Source organism: Mycteria americana, chromosome 6 (assembly GCF_035582795.1).
Source record: "Mycteria americana isolate JAX WOST 10 ecotype Jacksonville Zoo and Gardens chromosome 6, USCA_MyAme_1.0, whole genome shotgun sequence".
NCBI lineage: Eukaryota > Metazoa > Chordata > Aves > Ciconiiformes > Ciconiidae > Mycteria > Mycteria americana.
This window is the reverse complement of record NC_134370.1, coordinates 68351011-68371052: the sequence shown is the minus strand read 5'-3', so window position 1 is coordinate 68371052 and position 20042 is coordinate 68351011. Positions and strand designations below refer to the sequence as shown.

The 20042-nt window shown below is 37.9% G+C and overlaps 1 protein-coding gene across 10 annotated transcripts in view; it reads left to right on the top strand.

The window, feature by feature from the left end:
* The window catches only part of MEGF11 (multiple EGF like domains 11), a 293459-nt gene that overhangs the window by 58524 nt on the left and 214893 nt on the right, over positions 1-20042 (top strand). For all 10 annotated transcript variants that reach the window (XR_012776302.1, XR_012776303.1, XM_075506381.1 and 7 more), the window contains exons 2-4: positions 12293-12424; positions 16371-16475; positions 19039-19140. Coding sequence is in view for 8 of the 10 variants with exons in the window: in XM_075506381.1 (XP_075362496.1) it covers positions 16372-16475; positions 19039-19140 (206 nt within the window). In the remaining 2 variants the exon portion in view is untranslated. The remainder of the gene's footprint in view (positions 1-12292; positions 12425-16370; positions 16476-19038; positions 19141-20042) is intronic.

Sequence of the window (20042 nt, the reverse complement as noted above, 5' to 3'; positions counted from 1 at the left end):
CTCTCTCACATGAAAACTTGTTTATTCATGAACATCATAAAGCCCATAATTTTTTTGAGCCCACTCACAGTGGGCACAGTGGCACTCACAGTGCCAAAAATGGCAGCATGAGGAGAAATGTGTCCAAGAACAAGCATCAGATGTGAAGCTGTATGATGTCATAGCATCATTATGTCACTCAATGCCAATTGATTTCTAGGGCTGATTGCAAGCAATCATTAATCACTTTGTATTGAACAGCATGCCAGCTCCATCACATCTGGGGCAAGTACAAGTGGCACCTATTTAGCCAACATCCTGCTCTCAGCACTTTGACACTTCGTCTTTCAAACTAAACCAAACTGCTAGAGATGCAGCAAGATTTTTTTTTCCCGCTCTCTATGTCTCTTATTTTTCCTAGGAATTTAGATCGTTAGCTTACTTGTAAGTTCAGTGTTCCCTGCTCATACTGACAATAGTGTGCCACTGAACAATGGGGTATGTCCTAGGTGGAATTAATAAGAGCTGCTGTAAGAATATTTAAAATTTCTGAATATTATTATGCTACTCTGTATGTTTATCAGAGAGAAAAGTGAGATAATATGAGGAGTGTTCCTTTTTTACACATCTGTATTGGAAAAAGTTGTTGCAAGTGAGGTGTATACTCAGATTCTGGTATTAGAATACTCTCACCGAACCCAGGGGTTCATTTACTATATGTAGCTAATATTAAGCAAGAGCATTAGGATATATATTATCAAAGCCAAAATGTCTTGGGGAATGGGAGCTAACTGACATGACATATTAACTACAGAAGCTGCCCTATGGTGTTAATACAATGCATTTATTCTACCCTTCCCTTCTAGTTTAGAAACAGACATATTAAACCTAATACAATGTTTCTGGTGAATCCCACGGCATTTTATAATAATGAAAAATTTCCTTTCGCCTTTCTCCATGTGCGTGACAATCACGAAAAGTTACTTAGACATGTTACATCAAATCGGAATGTTTTTAAATATAAATGATTCTTGATAGCTGGGGTCTCGGACAGCCAAAGTGATTGGTAGCAAAATGTTGCATTCCTACGAGATTATGAAATCATTTGGCCTTCTGTAATCGTTCTTCTCGAAGGATTGTAGTAATTCTTTTGAAATCCCTGCTTAATCTCTGCAGGTTCCATTATTTATTTTGTCAGTAACTTCAGTTGTGATGGTTTGCTGTCAATCATCCATTGTCAAAAGATAAGTGAATTTCATAAAATATTCTGTTGGTGCTGCCCCACAGCTGAGGCACAATTTACCTGCAGCCTTTGGTATTATAAATGAGATATAACTCGTTGAGGAACTGGGTCATCTGTTGTACACACACCAGCTCAAGGAAGTGTTTCTGTAAGGCAGGAGAAAGTGTAGCTAAAGATGACTTGTAATCCTAATGTCTTCTTAGAGTATCCTAAACAATAGTCATTGATATAAACATAAATTACAGTTATTACATACTTCATTTTTTATGGTACATAATTAGATAATTCTCCAAAGAACTTTTTATCACATGTATTTTCATTAATTAACATTAAATGTCATTAGCAGTCAGCTCTGTTTGATCAAAGACAGATAAATTGTAGCAAGATTCTGAGAAATAACACACCATTTACAAATTATATTATTGACTTTATGGTCTGAAGTATCCTAATTATGTGTGATACAAACTGGACCTAGCTGAGCCTGCTGGGGTTACTTTGAACATGAATAGTTCCTGGCAGTTCTGAGCATCTCACTTGCATAAATCACTTCTGGGCCTGATTGTGCATCCGTTTTCAAAGGTGATGTTTTAATGGACTTCGAAATCTGAAAAAATGCATTCTGTGTGGCTCCACATGAAAGAGGAAAGAGATTTGGGATTTTTTACTCCTGATTTTAATCATTCTGAAAAGATTTTAGATCTGTAGGCGGATACATTTGAACAGTGAAAGTAATATGGCATAGTTGATTTTAATTAGTAGGCCAGCCTAATACAGAATTTCCCATAGGTCCCTGTGGCTTGTTTTTTTAAAATTAGTTTTTAGTACTTTCTTCAAAGTTAATGAGAGATTCAGACTTTCAAAATTTTAATTTCATGTGAAGGCAAAAACTGAGAAAAAAAAAGTCACGAGGTGAATATTTGATTGGAACAAATGTGGATCTGAGAAACAGGAACAACCTCAGATGCGTCATATGTAAGTATAGTGCTTTCATAGAAAAATGAAAAGGAATTTAGATCAATGACATAATTATGAAATGTTACTCTTACCCTTAATTGCTTATCCTTAAGAACATGAAAAGCCTAGTTTTTAAAGTATGTGTATGTAATTAGCCTATTCAGTTGCATGAAATTTCAATTTACTCTCAATTCATGATAATAAGGTGATACATTACTAGTAAATATTTTGTTTAAATTGTAAAGTGTGAACATCTTTTAGAACTAAACTGATATGCATATATTTCCAGCTGGCCTTTTTGTGCCTGTTTTCATTGAGATGTTATAAGGTCTGAAGAGGATATTTTGACCAAATCCTTCTGAGGAGGAACTTAAAGACAGATAAAATACTCTGTCAGAGTCAGTATTGGGGAAAAAAAAAAAAAAGTCTGAAAAAATAAGAATTGTTTACTGTAATTTTTAAAAATCAACTTCCAATTTTCAGATTTTCAAACATTTCTAATAACATTCTAAGAGCATCTGACTGCTCTCGTTGCCACCTACTCATTCCTACTCCCACCTGATGTTTGACTTGCTGGTTAGCAAATCAAAGAATTGAAATAGTCTGAAAAATGAATGACTGTGCTGGTGGGTGAGCTCCAAGTTTAAACAAATAAACAAACAAGCAAAACACATCACATCTCCATACCTCATTTGTATCTGTTGTCTACTTTGGCATGGGATGAGGGTTTTTTATTCCTCAGTAGATGAGACTGGACAGCATAAGTTATGAAAAATAGCTAAAATCCCGTTAACCATTACGTTGTGCACTTACGTAAACTTTTCTTCTATGAATGACAGTCAGAAATGGGATGTTGGGAAGAAGGACCATTTTACCAGAGGTAAGACTGAGGCAAGGACAGCTCAGAGTGGCCCTTGGTTGACAAGTGTGCTTGGTACACAATACTGCTTTATTCTGTTCTACTTGTTTCTTTAGCACTCTTTATCACTGTAATACCTGAGAGCTAAATTCTTGGTTCCTGCTCTTGTGCTTGGGTTGCAAGACTAGCTTTCTCTTCCTCATTCATATCCTTTTTGAAATCAGTAGTGAAGTAAGAATACCTTAAGGTAGAACAAGCTAAGTAATTTCCAAGGTGCAGACCATAAGGCCAAAAGTCTAGACACATGTACTGTTTTGACTTGCAACCCACTCTCCTAGAGGAATTCAGAACAGGGCAGCAATCCCAAGCCTGGAAGCACGAGTGTTGTAGGGAAATTCAGACTCTGTGTTCCATCTTTATGTGGAAGAAAGCCAGTACGTGCTGTATCTTCTTGTCCTCTTGGTAGAAAATCCAAAGGATATTGGAAGGTGTTTTATCAACACAGTCCTGAAGAATCAGTGAAAGGAGCAATTCAGGAGTTATTTGAATAGTCCAGGGTATAAAAGAGTAATCGATGATTTATTCAAATATTGTTGTGCTGTATTTATCTTTGTGGCTGTCTGTTGTTTAATTGGACAGTGATTACTCTGTCCCAGGGAGTTGGCTCATAGATACCTGTTAAACATCTTCAACTTTGTATGTCACAGGTATCACAGTAGTAAATCATGTAAAGCGTTGGTTTAGGAAGAGATAAGCTATAGTTTAGCTTCTCCATATTTGAATAAAGGAATGCCATGAAAGGAAGCAATGCCCTATGTGATGAAAGACGGGAGGAAGAGGAAAAGGCAATTAAGATAGAAGAGTGATGTGCAGGCTAGTAAGATTCTAATGAGTGGCAAGAAGAGAGTTTACAATCACCAATCTTGCTTCCACTGTTCCAAAACTTAAAGTTTAAACATTTTCATGCACAGAGAAAACTTGTTTCTTCTATGGTAACGGATGGATCACCAAATTATAAGATCTTGACCCTTTACCCTGCAACACATGGCATACCTGGAGTCCTAGCAGATGCTAAAACTTGTAGCTGAGACCCTAGAGACCACACAGGTTCCCTTGGAGATGGGCTTAGTTAAGTTGCAGTTTAAACGAATAGAGATGCAATTGCCTGCAGTGAGTTTTGTGAAGGAGAAGTGGAAAGTGGCTGTTGATCTTGGGAAGAAGTCCCCGTGCGATTTTAAATGCAGTTATTCAGAGTGGATTTTGGACAGCAGTGTGTAAGATAACAAGACCTAGAAGATGATGAGAAGGTCAGAAAAATGGCTGAGGAGGGAAATGGGGCTCACAGCATGTACCTAAAGAACTGGGGCAGATGGAAGGAGGTGAACAGTCTGGGGGGAGCTTAGAAGACCTTCATTAATGCTGTGCTCTGCAAGGGAGACCAAGATTAGCTCATCCTTACAAATATAAGTTTTCCACAAGTTTGGTGCTAACCAATACAAAAGTCTCAAAGCTTATGCTTTCTTTACTGTGCTGAAGATTGTATCTGATAGGAGAGGAGAGGAAAATGGGGAACTCGCTTGTTTCCTGCCATCCATTACCTTGTGTGCCTATTTTGTGGAGAGGCGGACTTCTGCTATGTTTGGTTCTGTTTAGTAGGATACATGTAAGTGATATTTGCTCAGATAATCTCAACACAGAGTAAACTGCATTAATCTTATGTTACACTAAGTTAAAAAATGTAGAAGCAACTTTTAAGCTCCAATTTTTATGCCTCTGCAGAGGGTTTAATAAAGCACTCATAGGGAATTGTTCTCCTTGACCATCTCAGTGCTGTGGATCTGAGAGCAAGCTATGGAGAGGGCTCAGTAAGAGGACTTAGCAGATGGACATGTATGATGTTGATGAAGGAAGAATACAGAGAGAAAACTGTACTTGTCTTAACTTGTGGAAAAAAACTTAATTAGTACATCTGTAAAGTGATGGAAGCCAAGCCCTAAAATTACCCCATAAACTCTCTCTCTCTTATAATTTTCATTAACCTTTTTTCTCAAAGTAGTTAAATAAGTTTTCAGTGCCAAATTTAGGAGGAGGGGGAAGAGGAAGCCGAGATAGTTGCATGCACCAGTTATTCATATCTGGTTTTGTCCATGGTGATTTTTCTAGCTACTGTTTTTCTGCCAGAAAGAAAATACTAGTTCTAACCTGAGTAGCTCCAGTACCATCTGTATCTGATGACAGAGCTGGTAGATCCAAATTCTCTCCAGATCCAGATTGGCACAGTGAACTCAGTGGAGTTCAGCCATTTACACCAATAGAGACTTTGGCCCTTACATCTTCTTTGCCTTCATTCTACCTAAGATACTCCTCTGCAGCCCCTCAGTTCTTTGGGGGTTTGCTCTGTCTGATGTATTTATGAATGTTCCCCTCTCAGCTTCATGACAGATAATTTTGCACAGTGCCCTGTTACTGTAAGCCAGGTGCTTTTATCCTTAATGAACAATTTCCTGGAAAAAAAAAAAGAAATAAACAATAGATAAAGTAGGTCATGGAGACAGCAGAGTCAAGAGCTTTGCATAGTGATGTAAAATTAAATAAGGCTGGGGTCATGTTCTCATTTATCTCTCCGGTTATTGCTCTAACGGTGTCTGTGATGGTTCCTGGAAAGGTGAGGATATTTTGGGAGACTATCTGGATCTGCTGGGAATTTTGGCTACAGTCTCCTCTTCTCTCTGCTCTGCACAGAGGAGAAAACAGGCACAAAAGTGTAAGACATGGATGTTATGAAAGAGCATTTGCAGATGCTGCTATTGCCTGTCTCAACCCATTGAGACCCATCTTAGTGAAGGTGCAGTTGGGTACTGCTCTGTAGCTGAATGAAGGCTATTCATGGTGCCTGTCTTCGGTTATATAGCTTGAAGGTCTACCGTCAGGGGTGGGTGGTCAAGAAACACAAGTCTAAGTCTAGATTGCAGAGACATTTTGCTTCCTGAAGTGCCCCATATTCCTGAGCCCTGCAGTCAACCCTTTAGGCCCAGTACTCCTCCTTTGTGGTTCACAGGGGAATGAAGGCACGGAAAGGGATTTGGTATGTGTCTGAGTCTTGCCTTGACATGGAGTCAGGCCTTTGCTAGGACATAAGGCTGACCTCACGTTTTAACACGCATCTTGAGCTTCCTTTAGAGGTGTTTTGGGAGACTAGCTTTAGGCACTTCGAGTAGGTGCCTTCTTACCAGCACGTGAGCAGCTGGCGGATAGTTATGAAGCTATAATTCTGCAGCATGTCCGCTCGTAGCAGTGACCAGCAGTAATTGCAAAGACCTTGTTCACACACCATGACCTTCTCCATGGCATCAGCTTTCTGCCCTAGAGAAGGGCAGATCTGTTCAGCCTGTTTTCCATGTTGGATGCCTGAACCGAACAGCTTATAGCCATTTCTAGGCACCTAAGTAACCGGCCTAATTCTCAGATAGACAGATTTGTGCATGCTCTGAAAATCAGATAAATAACGTGCACTCCTAACTTCAGGCTTTTAGCTTTGACATGATTGAACCAAATACCATTCCTCTAGTATTGATAGTGTTCCAGATATACCCTGTAAGAAGCACAGGAAAGCACAAAGGATTATTGCAGTGAGGAAACCTCTCATATTTCAAGGAAAATTGGCAATTTTTAAGTGGCCACTCTAATTCTTAAGCCATTAGAAATCTAAAAATTGATTTAACATTTATCTTGTATTTAGCAGACATTCACAGAAAAAGTTATATTCTGTATGGGCCAGTCAATGTTTTTAATAGCTACGAAGTTAAAAAATTTTAGATTAAGATTTCAAGAGGCTGAGATGGAAATTGAATGCAGGAAGAGAACATCTGAGTGCTGTTGTAACAGAGAATGCCAGGGAGGATAAAGCACTGGGAAAACCTGGAGGAGAACAGATGAAGATATATGCTATTGGACCAGTGGGGTTAGTAAAGGTATAGATGCAGAGGAAGCAAACATTATTTCCTTACTGCCTTATGAAGAAACTGAAGATAAAAAGCTTTGCCCTGACTGCAGCATTTCTTGAAAATACATGTTTAGTTTCAGTATTCATTTTATTCCAGTGTTTGGTTTAATTTTATTTGGATTACTATCTTCAAAGTTCAAGGCATTCACCAACTTTAAAGCCAAATTGGAAAAACTGAATCTGGATTCTCAGTGCAGCTCCAAGGCTTGCAAATCAGCCTTCTCCCATAAATACTGCACTGTTTCTGGAAAAGAAGAGACGGGTCTTTAAATGAAATATGAGATGTAGCATTGGGATGTGATAGTACTGCTGTAGATCAACAGCCATCAATCTGTGTTACTTAATTTGTCCCTGGCTCAGCTGTTCACTGTACTTGGGACTTTTTTGCTGTTTGTTTCATTTTATTTTCCTCTGAGATAAATGAAGACAAAAAGAAGGGGCCAATTGTTCTTGACAAATAGAAGTAATTTTTTAAAATATAACCGTAAAGGATATTCTACATTTTCAAACAGTGCTTTTTTTTCTGACTTTCACAGCACTTTCACAGAATCATACTTAATTTATTTCACTGCATATATGTTGAACATCCTTATATTTCATTGCTTGTTACTCCCATTTTCAGATCAACTTCACATGCACTCTTTAAATGCTGTAAAAAAATTCTGTTGGAATAAGTGGTGGGGTTTTTTAGCTAAGTACTTAGAAATATATTATTCCTCATCTGAGCATGTCTGTAACGCTTAGGTTGCTTTATTTATCCTCGGTGTTCTGGAGATACAAGGTCTTTGTTGGTCTAAGTGTCTAAGGAAGCATATGTTGTAATTGTCTGACATCTTGAACATGGATTAGGTGGGTGGCTATATGTAAGCAAGCTAACTCGAGTTCTCAGGAGATCAGCTTTTTGATGTGTGTCAGCTTACTTTCTCTTCTGAAGTAATGTATGTGAAGGAATATCTGAAATATGCATGGGATAGTGAATATAAATATACTGTTAAATCAGTAGAGAATGTGACTCCCCACACAATTTCAGCACCTTTAAAATTCCACTGTGCAAAAAGACTGGGATCAGTACAGGGGACACTGCAGCACTGGCTGGCTTCCTCTGGATCCCCTTATGGCAGTGGTCAGATGGTGAGATCAGGGTAGGAGGGCAGTTAAGCAGGCAAATGCATAAAGTGGCTCTTTCTGACTTTCGTTGTTTACCATGTTTTAATTGAGAGGGTTCAGAGATGACTGCCCCAGGAGGATTTCTTAGCTTGCAGGAGGTCATCTTCTGTGGAAATACTGCAGGGTACCTGGATTTTGCCTTCAAAGCCTGCTGACGCCAACTTGCTTATGGCAGAAAGTGCCAGTGGAATGTCAGCCATCTCTCTGTCCTAACTGGCAGTTCAGGGCTTAGGCACTACAAGTAACACTAGTGTTTCAGTGGACTTGAGTTTGGATTGATAACTTAAAGAGCCAAATGTTCAAAGGGCTGGCTTCCAATTTTACACTGGTAGTTGAGTACAAGTTCAAAATTATGGGAAAAAAATCACAGATAAATTTTTTCCAAGCTGACCTTTCTGAAAAGGAGCCAGCAATTATCTGGATTTGGGCACTGTTTCAGCAATGTTTTTAGGTGTTGTTAATGTGATATTTTCATTATATTTCTGCTGGACTATTGATTAACTATTCAATTATTTAAGAAAAAGAAATTTAGTATTGTAATGAGTAATAGCTTTTTGGATTGGTACTTGTGCTTTGCACAAATGTGCATGGATATTGAGTTTGTGTATGTACTGATAAAATAAGAGTGTCTGCATTTCTTTGTATGTTGATGTTGATCTCATACAGTGAATGGATAATGCAAAATGTGTTTATATATTGAAATGCAGTATCTAATCACTTTCCAGTTTGTAATATGCTTATTCTTAAAGCACCTGGCAGGTTGGTCGGTCCTCTTCCCCTGTTTCCTATGGAAGAAACTGAGATTTTGAGAATTTGTATGTCCTAAAATTCACCTGAAGTTTCAAAGCCTGGTGTCATATGGTGGTTAGGTGTCTCTGAAGGCTCAGAGCTAGCCTACAGAAAATACTAGATACAAAACTTGAGTGGAATTTGAGCTACCTCTGTCTAGCCCACTTTGCTAACCCAGTGTCACACCTTAAGTCTTTGACAGTATGATTTAAACTCAGGTCGTCTGAATCCAAGACACATACACCAGCCTTTTTCTTGATAAACATATTTCATCACCCATAACTAAACTAATTGCCTAGATTGCTTGCCTAGTGGCATGTCTCTGTGGTACTTTGACCTAGTTTTCCTCTGAGAGCACTGAAGGAACAATCCTGAGTTTCCAAAAATAACACTTGATAGATTGAGAAGAGCGTACTTCATTATTTATTCCTGCTTTGCTCTAGCCAAGCTCCCAATGACTCCAGTGGAAGTCAGCTTTATAAGAGTGCTTAGCACTGAAGCAAACCTTCAAACTTCATGAGATATCCATGGAACTGTAATAATGTTCAGTGTAGCAATTGCAACTCACACTGATATATTTCAGAGCTTAGAAATTTAAAGCAAGTTCAGAGATTTGGACATTTGGTTCCCATTAAAATCAGCCCCTCACCCAGTTTTGGAAAACTGAGCAACTGTGTTTCAAAGAATATCAGGGAGAGTCATGAAGGTACTCTAGCAATTAGGACCCCAGTACAGTTATCCAGTCTTTAAAAGAAAGCCTCTAAAATTACATCTTGGGAAATGGAGCTGGTTCCTTTATTTGTACTGAACAGCACCTACTTCACTGAATGATGTAGCAGAGGTGGCTGCTCCTAAGACTAAGCAAACAGGACTCAAGATGCAGCTCTTCATACTCTTCTTTTATGACTTCCCCATAAACTGTTGAATATCTCTAATTTTTGCTTTTATTATTTTATTTTCCAAGTCATGTTAATTACAGAAAATACCATAGAATTGTTTGATTTTTTTCATTCCCCAAATTCACTGTAAATTCAGGCATGAACTTTGGTTGAGCAGCAGAGGAGCCTGGTCAGCTTTCATAGAGAGCAGAGAATAGTTTTATCCTGAAAAGTTAAGGTTCCTGCTTATGTTTATTGGCATTACCCTTACGGCTAGAAGGACAAAGCTGGGACAAACTTGGCTCTATTGTACAAACTCAAATGTTAGGTAAGAAAGATCCCAGTTTTGTACATCTTGCTGGTCTGTTTCTAGCTTGCGCCACTGCTGGGATTGGCCTCTTCGAGGAACTGAACTGTACAAACTGGTCCTGTGCTGTGGGCCTGTGAGCCTTCACAGGACACTGCAAAGGAAACCTGCTGAAAGTCAAAAGCAGTTGTGCTGTCCTGGTCAGGTCTGTTTCTGCGCTTATCTATGTCACCTCCAGGTGACAGGAGACTTTTGTCTGGAAATGGTATCAGGGAAATTTGTGAATAGTTGTGACTTCTGTACCTACTCCAAGTATTTCCAGCTATTGAACTGCCTTCTTGAATTCACAGGCAGAGGTGCACACAAACCTTAAAGAGAGCAGTGCTTAAGGAGACCATGGAAAAGCTGAATATACAACTGACAGCATGGGTTTTGTAGCACAAATTAGAGAGCAGTTATTTTGCCCTGCATGTAAGGGATAATAATGTGCCCTCAGTACAATGACTCCTAGAGGCTTAAATAGACCCTGTTAACTGAAATATCATCTTTTGTTAACAGAGACAGCTTCTTGTCTACTGCCTTCCCGCATCAATCGTGTAAGATGTCAGCAGAGGGAACCCAGCAACGCAGCGCGTAGTCTGGTGTTCCTGCTAGTTCTTCTATCACTTTAATTTTTCTGTGCTCAGATGATAAGAATCACATTGTCAGTGCTTTTGTATTCAGTACCTGATCCTTCCTGGAAGTGTTTGTCTGTTTAAAATAGCTTTAAATTGTCATTAAAAACAAAACCACAACCTGTCATTGGCATATTTCTGTTGGTCATGGCAATGATTTTTAGAGGTGACTACTGGGTTTGAGCGACTTAGTTCTTGACTGCCCAGATTAAAACAACCTGTTTCTTAGCATGCATTCTGAGCTCTGCATATTATTCAGCCCTTTCATGGTATCTCAAGTTATTAATCATAAATGGAGGCATCAAAAAAAAAAATCCTGATCGGTTTTGAAACTCATGGACTCATTTAGCTTTCATAACAGCTTGTTTCTAACAAAATCTGATATAGAGCCAAATGAAGTGTGTGTTTAAATGATCCCTTGCCTAAACTATCATGAAAATTTCAGATGGGATGAGAAGGAGGAATGCCACAGAGGGCAGCTTGTTGGAAGCTTGCTACTACTTAGAGACTAAAATAGTGTAATCAGCAAACACTCAGTCACTTTAATGCTTCTTCAGTGAAATCCAACTTTTTGTTTTCTGGCTTAACTATTCTCTTGCATTTTCCGTAATTGCTCACGTACGAATACTAGAATACATTTTAATTTTGATGCACCTAGATTTTCCTATTTGGTAGAAACTATAATTAAGAACAGAATTAGGGAACCTTTTCATAAATGTAATACATTTATGTAGGCTTTGTAAAGGCTTCATAAATTGTTAAAGCTCTTTGAAATATACATATGGATCAAGAAGATCCAGTTGGATTTCCAGAAGGCTTTTGCAAGGTCTTTCATCAAACGTCCTGAAAGAAACTGAACTTTCTTGTTGGGATATAACAGAAGAAAAAGTCTATATGTAAACAAAATGTTGTTTATATGATAGAAAATGATAGGAAACAAAGTCTGAGAATCAATTATTCATTTCTAACAGAGGGGCAAAGAGATGTCAAATGAAATTGAGGAGGCAGACAGGAAAACAAAGGAAGTATTTCATACAATACCTGGCTAAGATGTGAGACCATCACAGGATGTTGTTGACAGTAAAATTTAAATTTTAGCAGGTCAAAAATAGTTAGACAAATTATTGGAACAGAATCCATTGATTGCTATTAAATACAAAGATACCACTCATGGCCAAGGAAGTCACAAAGTTGCAAATTGCTGGAGGCTATAAGGGTATAAAAGGGATGTATTGCTATCAGCCGTTGTCTTACACCCTTTGCTAGACATTTGGTATTGGCTGAAAGCAGGATAGTGGTCTTGGTCTGATACAGCACAATTATCTTATGTGATTATTTAGAATGGTTTATCTCATTTCTGTCTTAATTTGTTTCCACTCCCCTAAACACCCTTTCTTTGACCCGATATGTTTTCTCTTTTTCTGATTGATTGCTCACAGGGCCAAGCAACTTCCGAAGAGCTTTCTTCTGCTATCCTGTTAATGTGCTGTTTGTCTTCATGTGCTGATAGTCTGTAAAAACAGGATCCATTAGGAATTTTTGGCACTTTGAGGTAAGACTTTTTTACTTGGCTCTTTGTTAAATGCATTGTCTGGAAGTTTGGGGGAAAAATTCAGGCTAGGTTAATCAACTGCATATAGATTTAGGTATCTAAAGGAATGATCTTCAAAAGTATATAAGGATTTAAGAATATTGCATGCTATTGAAAACTTCTGTAAATGTTTTCCCTAATTACAGCTGGACACCAAATTTTTTGCCTGGTTCAGAACTCATTTCATCCCAAATTGAGACAAAAGCATTCAATTTAGAACTTTGTTGTGGACTGGAAATTCTGTTTGAATTTCATGTCAAAGTCATGTTATGAAACATTTTGTGACAGAAATGTCAAAATGAAATGTTTCACTGCTTCTGCCCCTGAACAGCAAATTCTCTCATGGTCATTTTTAGTTAAATTTTCTAGTCTGTCAGCCAAGGAAGCAGAGGAGAAATTTAATCTGTGGTTTTGGTTTTGTTTTTCTTTTTTCTCCCAGCCACTTAAAGTATACACTAGTCCTCTTTCACAAGAATATTACCAAAGCCAGGTCCTCAACACCTAGAGAAAGCTTTAGAGGATATTTGCTTCACCAAGCAAGGATTCTTTGGGGTCTTATTTTCTCCGCATGTAGGTCCCAATCTTGTGGGGCACTGTCGTCCTCAGCTTGTGCTTTATAAACTGCAAAACAGAGTGACAAACAGCTTTTGTCCACACTCTCATGTACTTCATCCAATTTAAATGATCATCTGCATGGTCTGGTCCCTTTGCAAACGCCAGCACTGTTTCCTCAACAAAGGTTTTTGTAAAGTGAATCCACAGATAAATAAATCAATGACTTGCCACCTACTAGTTTTTCTGTAGCTAAGATGTAGGACTTAACAGTGAAAGTGCGTTTCCTTTCTTTTGTGATAGAACCAGTGACCTGTATCAATATTGTAGATGAAGTACTGAAATTTATTCAAAAAGGAGGGAGCAAGGTATGTGAAAATGGCTTAATGAGTAACAGATACCTAACCTAATCAGTTATAATTAACAGAGAGAGACACTTGTGAAAAATCACCGGATTGTATTTTGGATTGAAAGACCCTCTTTCTTGCCAAATTGTACCTAAATTGACTTCTTTCACTCCTGAAAAGAAAAGTCAGGCCTGGAGAGACAAAAAGTTAGAGTCCATTTAGGGATTGCACAGGTCTACGTGTCATTTATTTTCTTGTTAAGTTCAAAAGCCTGCCTATCCTCGGGAGAGTGGCAGTGCAGACACTGGAAATGTTTATATAATTTGGCTGTATCTTTAATGAAGTTCCAGGCATTGTCCCCCTGAAAGGCCGATGCTGCCTCCTCAGAGAATACGTTCCAAACATTAAATGCAATGCAAGAATGTAGTATATATTATGCTGAGCAATAAAAGCTGAAAAAAACCATATTAGATGTCATTACTGGATTCTTTTTTGATGTTGGTTTTTAATATATGTGCTCCTATTTTTAGAGTTTTATTCTGAATCTTGTAATAGCAACCATTCCATTTTTGTATGAGGTCTTTTCTATTAACAGTGATCAAAGTGAAATATTTCATTTGAGTTAGAAAAAGAGACACTTGAGATGAATGAGGTTCTGCTGTATTTGGAGAGTTGGATGTTTCTGATATACGATCTGACTTACAAAGTTATAAAATTAATTGCACAAAGCAGTTAATTTATAAACAGATAATAAAATACCGTTAGCATTAAAAGTTTAGAAAACAATTTTGAACCTCTTTCAAATACATTGTAAACAAATATTCTGCATGCTATTAAGGCTTGTAAATAATTCGTTTGGGGTTTATTTGGTTTAAAAACTAAACTGATACATTGTTTTCTTAAGAACAAATTGAGATCTCTGAGAGCTACAGAATTCAAACAGAGGGCTGCTTTAGTTAAATGAGAAAAGGCTCATTCTTTTTAGGTTGAAGACAGGCTGTCTTTCTACCTTTAACTAATTGAGGGATAAACCCAGGCTCTTGATGTTCTCAAGAAGTTAACAAACGGAGCACAGAACTATGTTTTGATTTAAAACCCCCTCTCTAAAGGACTGTATTTCCTTAAGCAGTTTGCCTTGCTCTTGCATTGACCATTTCTGTTGATTAGAAGCAGGCTTTCCTCTAGTCCTATTTGCCCAGTGTTGCCATGTACCAAAAGTGTAGAGAATGAACAAGGGGGTAAATTGCAACCTATAAATACAGTGCTCAGTAAAACTTGTCTTCTGTAATTTGGTATTATTCACATGGTAGCTAGTGTAATACGTTAAAAGCATCTTTTGAAGATATTTTTGTTAAAGGGCTGGCATTTTGTTGAGCCTCATACTTGGGTAGTTCACATCTATTGGTACGTGTTATGTAAAAGAAAGCTCAATTCTACTCTCAAACAAGCTCTCAGTTTTTGAACATTAGGTTTGTTGGACTTCTGTCCCATGAGCACTTGCAGGTCAGCTGTTCAAGACGCTTTTCCTCCGTGGAGAAGTAGTGTCTAGGACAAGTGTAGCGAATGTCTTTTCAATAAACAGGACTACTTCTTATGTCCTTTTCTCATCAGCCCTCTTAATTTCCAGAGTAAGCTTTTGCATTGTTGCCATGGGACTTTGAAACAGCCTGCAGGTAGAGAATGGTCACTCATAGACTTAAATCCATTTCATGAGGAACATTAACATTAAGTCATGTTAATTAACATTAATATGACTTACATGGCTTAAGACCTACCTTTGGGTTTAGCAGAGCTCTAGGAATAATTTCAAAGATGAGCTATTAGTCCCGTTGGGATCTTGACTTCGAATCCACTAAAGGCAGTGGGTGTCCTTGAACTAGCTTAGAAGGCTTTGAATCAGGAGGTAATTTCAGATCAGCTTTCCTGGCTATCCCTCTGCTGTTCATTCTGCTTTGTGATGACTTCTTTATGCTGGGCTGTATATCAGTGCCATGCAGAGCAAACCCCTTAACATCCCTTTTGCTGTTCTGGACCATGAGGCAATGAGCCATGTGTTTTTTAGATGATCATATGAAGATTCAATCTATTTTTAGGGCAGTCTTGTTGCCAGGAATAATTTATGGGCCTTTTGATTTGAATGGTGGATTATGTGACAATGTAACTGCCTGAAATGGATATTTAAAAGTATTTTTTACTGACTTAACGTTTAACAGATTAACACCTCTGATGCAGTTACATTTAAAAGCAGCTGCAAATTTCCTATCTGTTTTGTATTTTTGACTGATGTCATTGGGGACCTCTAGGCAAACACCACGACTTTGGCTTCAAAGCCCCAAATGAGCAATAAGTAGGTATAAGTCAGTACATTTAATGGATGAACTGTAAGATGATGAAGAGACCACACCTAATGAATTTTATACAATCTATTTCCAACTTCAATGCAAATATTTTTATTTTGTGTTTAGTGTTCTGCATAATGTGACCCAATACGTTGACCTCTGTCATTCTAAGCGATTCCCCCCATCTAAGAGTTGAAAAGTGAATTGATTTTCCTTCAGTCATGTAATAAGCATATATCTCTGGTCTAGCCTACTATATTGACACGCGTAAAACCCACTTAAATAAATCAAAGGGGGTATTTGGGTATTTTTCCATTTGCCTATAGGTTGATGGGAGAATAGATTGTTTTAATACCTCAGTTATTTATTTTGTCAGTACAGCCAGCCAGCCATAAAAATGATCAGTATCAGAAATGTTCCTTGGAAGAACCATTGGGGCTATCAATATCTTGGGTAGCTTAATCATCAGATTCATCAGTTTTAGTAGGTTTAAATGTATAAATTTGTTTTAGAATGCATTTGCACTTTTTAAAAATTTTACTGTTCAGTTGATTGCTTTTTCAAGTATTTCAGTTTGTAAATAACTCCACAGTATTTACACAAAAGCAAGGATGAAAAGGCCTAGAAGGATGTTTTTTTCAAAATTGTCTTTAATAGCTATACTTTCTTTTCTTTATCTAGATACAACAATGCTGTTCACGTGGATTCTAAAAGGGCTTATTCTGTCTCTTCTGCTCAAAACTACTCTGTCCCTAAACCCAGATGATCCAAATGTTTGTAGTCATTGGGAAAGGTAATGTATAACATGCCAATTTTTTTTTTACTAGGTGTTTCAGAGTTTTACATTTAAAAGGCAAAATAAGAGCCATCATTTGCTAAATACCACCCTACCTCACAAAAGAAGATGGATTTGCATGACAGAAATGGCACTTGTGAGTGCCTTTGAGGATTTGGATCGCCCCAAAGAATTGGTTCTAAAGCTGGGACTATATAGGCCATGTGTTAGGCCTGTATAGGCCTAACACCCTTGTGTTACCTTTCTGCTCAGCTGTACTTTGGAAAGCTCCTCCAGAGTTTCAGCTAGAGGACTGCACAGGCGTATTTTCATTTGTCACGGAGAGACCTAGAGAAATGGTGGCCTTGCTCTGTCTTGCTTTTTTCTGGTTGTTGTCAAGCAAGACTGTTGGAGATTTCAACTGAGTTTTAAGCCCTTCCTGCTGCAACATGCAGGCTTATTCTGTATGGCCTGAACTTTGTGGCTGTATCTGCCAAATTCGTGTCAGCATCAAAGAGTATCTGCATGAAAGCACTAAGAATTAAAGGGCCTGGTAATTCTGTTCTCTCTATTGTTACAGTGTCCTTGTCCTAAAAGCGGATCTGTGCAAGACAGCTCTTATGAGTACATAGAAGCCCACTAGCTTTGATAGGGTTCACATTCATGCAGGGTCTGTTTGCAGAGGCTAAAGTTCCTGTACTCTTAAGTTTAACTTGCTGAATTTCCAGTTCTGTTCTGTGGTTTAGTTCCACACAAATATGAATTACTGTACACTTCAGCAAAATAAATCCCTTAACAAGAGGAAAAATGGAATCATGCTTTAATGGCGCTATGTTTTGATTTTAGAGGCCTTAATTAGAGAACTAACTGTTTGTAGGTAATGCAGCTGCAAAGCAAAGACTGTACAGGAACAGGATTTTGCAGTCTGTGTTGTGAGGTGAAGTGCATTCAGAGCACAGGAATAAAATATTGATTTTGTCTGAAGAAAGTCAGCAACCTAGAGACCCAATCAAGGAGAAACAAAAATTAAATACCAGAATTGATTGGTTGTACTGACCAAGATGACTTTGTTACTTAGATGTTAATAAATCAAAGGGAAAAGATTCTTAGGGCAATTACTGGATAACTAACGGGATCATAAAATAGTAATCAAGATTTGTGAGTGTTACTGTTTTACATTAATAATGAGCAATGTAAATATTTTACATTTTGATATTAGTGGAGGTAAAAACATTTTTGTCAAAGCCAGCAAATTGTGATAGAGGGCAAAAGCAACATCTAGTGGAATCTTGGCTTGTCTAAAAGGGGCATGACAAGCAGGGCAGTAATAGTCCAGTCTTCGATTTCAAGCCAATGGGACCCTCCAAGCAAATGTTTTGGTATTCCCTCACGGGTGCAATCTCACAGGGCTTAATCACATCAGCAGTCCTGTTGATGAGAAGGAAATCACTTGGATGATTAAGACAATCGATATAATGAATGACTTGCAGGATCTAATTCCTGGGTCTTGACCCTGCCTAGAATGATTTCAGTATCATTCTCCAAAGATATTGTAGATCTGATAAAGTAGAGCTTGTTTCCAGATCAGAACCTGAGATGATGAGTCTCTTAAGCAGTGCACACACTTACTGTAGGGCAATACAACCTTCTAAAATGACTGACACTAACAAGTCAATGAGATTTGTGTTCCTATATCATGTGAGAGGCCCAGACACTTTCAGTGTAATCATAGTAATTAATGCAGTACCTGTTGCATGAATAAGTAGTGTTTTGGGAAGGAGATTGCTGAATTCTTAGTATTGTTGGAGCTCTGTGATTTCTGATTCATTTGCCCAGTTTTTGTTTATATCCATTCATTTGTACAAAGGGAGGTAATCCCATTCTAACCATACGTCAAAGTGTTCCAAATCTAGATACCAGTTAGCTCATGTTACAATTTTCAGATAGTTCTGAGGTTATTTCTGCTACAAATGAAAAGGATTAAATTTGTGCAGCAGACAAATAAACACTCTTCAACCTTTTACAAATGATCGTATTTGATTGGTACACCCAATATTTGAAGTAATGATGCTGCTTCATCATAAAATGAAGTGTGAGCATCCCATCATGCTGGCAAAATGCAGCAGTGCTAAATTAATATGAGCTCTTATTAGCATTGTGGAATACAAGCAAAAATTAACAGTCCTAGGCAGGAAGGCAACTGAGACATTTTAAAAACATGGTGCTTTCCTCTCTTAAAATTTGCACTATCGAGTTAACCAAATGCCCTTTTCACCTTCTAAACTACCATGAATTTTATTAACATTTGTTTCTTTTCCAGAAGGGAATGGTTTATTACGCAGACTGAAATTTCTATGCCTATTTTATTTATGGAGCCCAAGTTAGAAGCATTTCCAAAATTTTCAGGAAGAGCTGTGGTTGAAGGAAGCCCTTTCCTGGTTTTCGATAATGCCCGAAGTTTCTAAGATTATTGATTTAATTATTTTTCATACTGGAGTTAGATGGGTAGCATATAGAGGGAACTGAAGCTTTTCATGTTGCAACAAGCACCCTTTCACTTTCTTTCTCTGTCTACTCCTAGCTATGCTGTGACAGTACAGGAATCTTATGCTCATCCTTTTGATCAGATCTATTATACAAGATGTACTGACATACTGAACTGGTTCAAGTGCACTAGACATAGGTAAGAGCTGATCCCCAGATGTTTTAGTTTTATTTTGCCTTTTTATCTCCTCATATAACATTTATTTATCCAAATTTTTGTGGTACTCTAATATAGATATGTATGGAAAGATGTATTTTACTACAATAGCCAGGGTGTTTGGCATTCTAGGGCATTGATTGAAGTAGAGGGATCTTTGCATGAAATTTGAGTGAGATCAATGGTAGTCAGTCTCTTATGGGCCCATTCAGGAGTACGTATCCTTGCCATTTACCCCGCCATGTGATTGGAAGTTTTTATTACCTGACCAAACATGACCAACTATCCTTTCCATGTGATCAGTGCATGTCCACGTTTATGGTAGGAAGTCCCTGCAGCTCCTAAATCTTGAAGAATCAAGCACTTGAGGGCTAGTGATAGTTATAAATGGATCCCTATTTGAAATACTGCACCCAAATTGGTACTGAAAATCGGGTAAAATGAGGATGGGTCCATTTCTAGCACTGAATGAAAGCTGACACTAAACAGTTAATTTTTCCCAGGCTGCAAGATATCGCTGTTATATTCATTCTGATTCCAAGTAGAAAAGTATCCTAATAAACATCCACTAATATTTGCAATCTTTCAAGGGAGTTTTAGCAAGCTACTTGGTACCTTAACTGTCATGCATTCAGTAGCAAAGAGGTTGCTCAGCACCATCCCAGTCTGCTGTGGGGTTTTACTTTTTGGCTTCTGTGTTACAATGTATGGAACTGAACAGAGATGCAGAGCTTTCTGGACTATTGTATAGCTTGGAATGCAGCAGAGTAAATTCGATCAGTTTATCTAACATAAGGGACAATAGATTTTGTTCAATTTAGGTGACTTCAAATAAACTAACATGAACAAAGGTGTTTTGAAGTGTTCGCTGTTAAATATTCTCT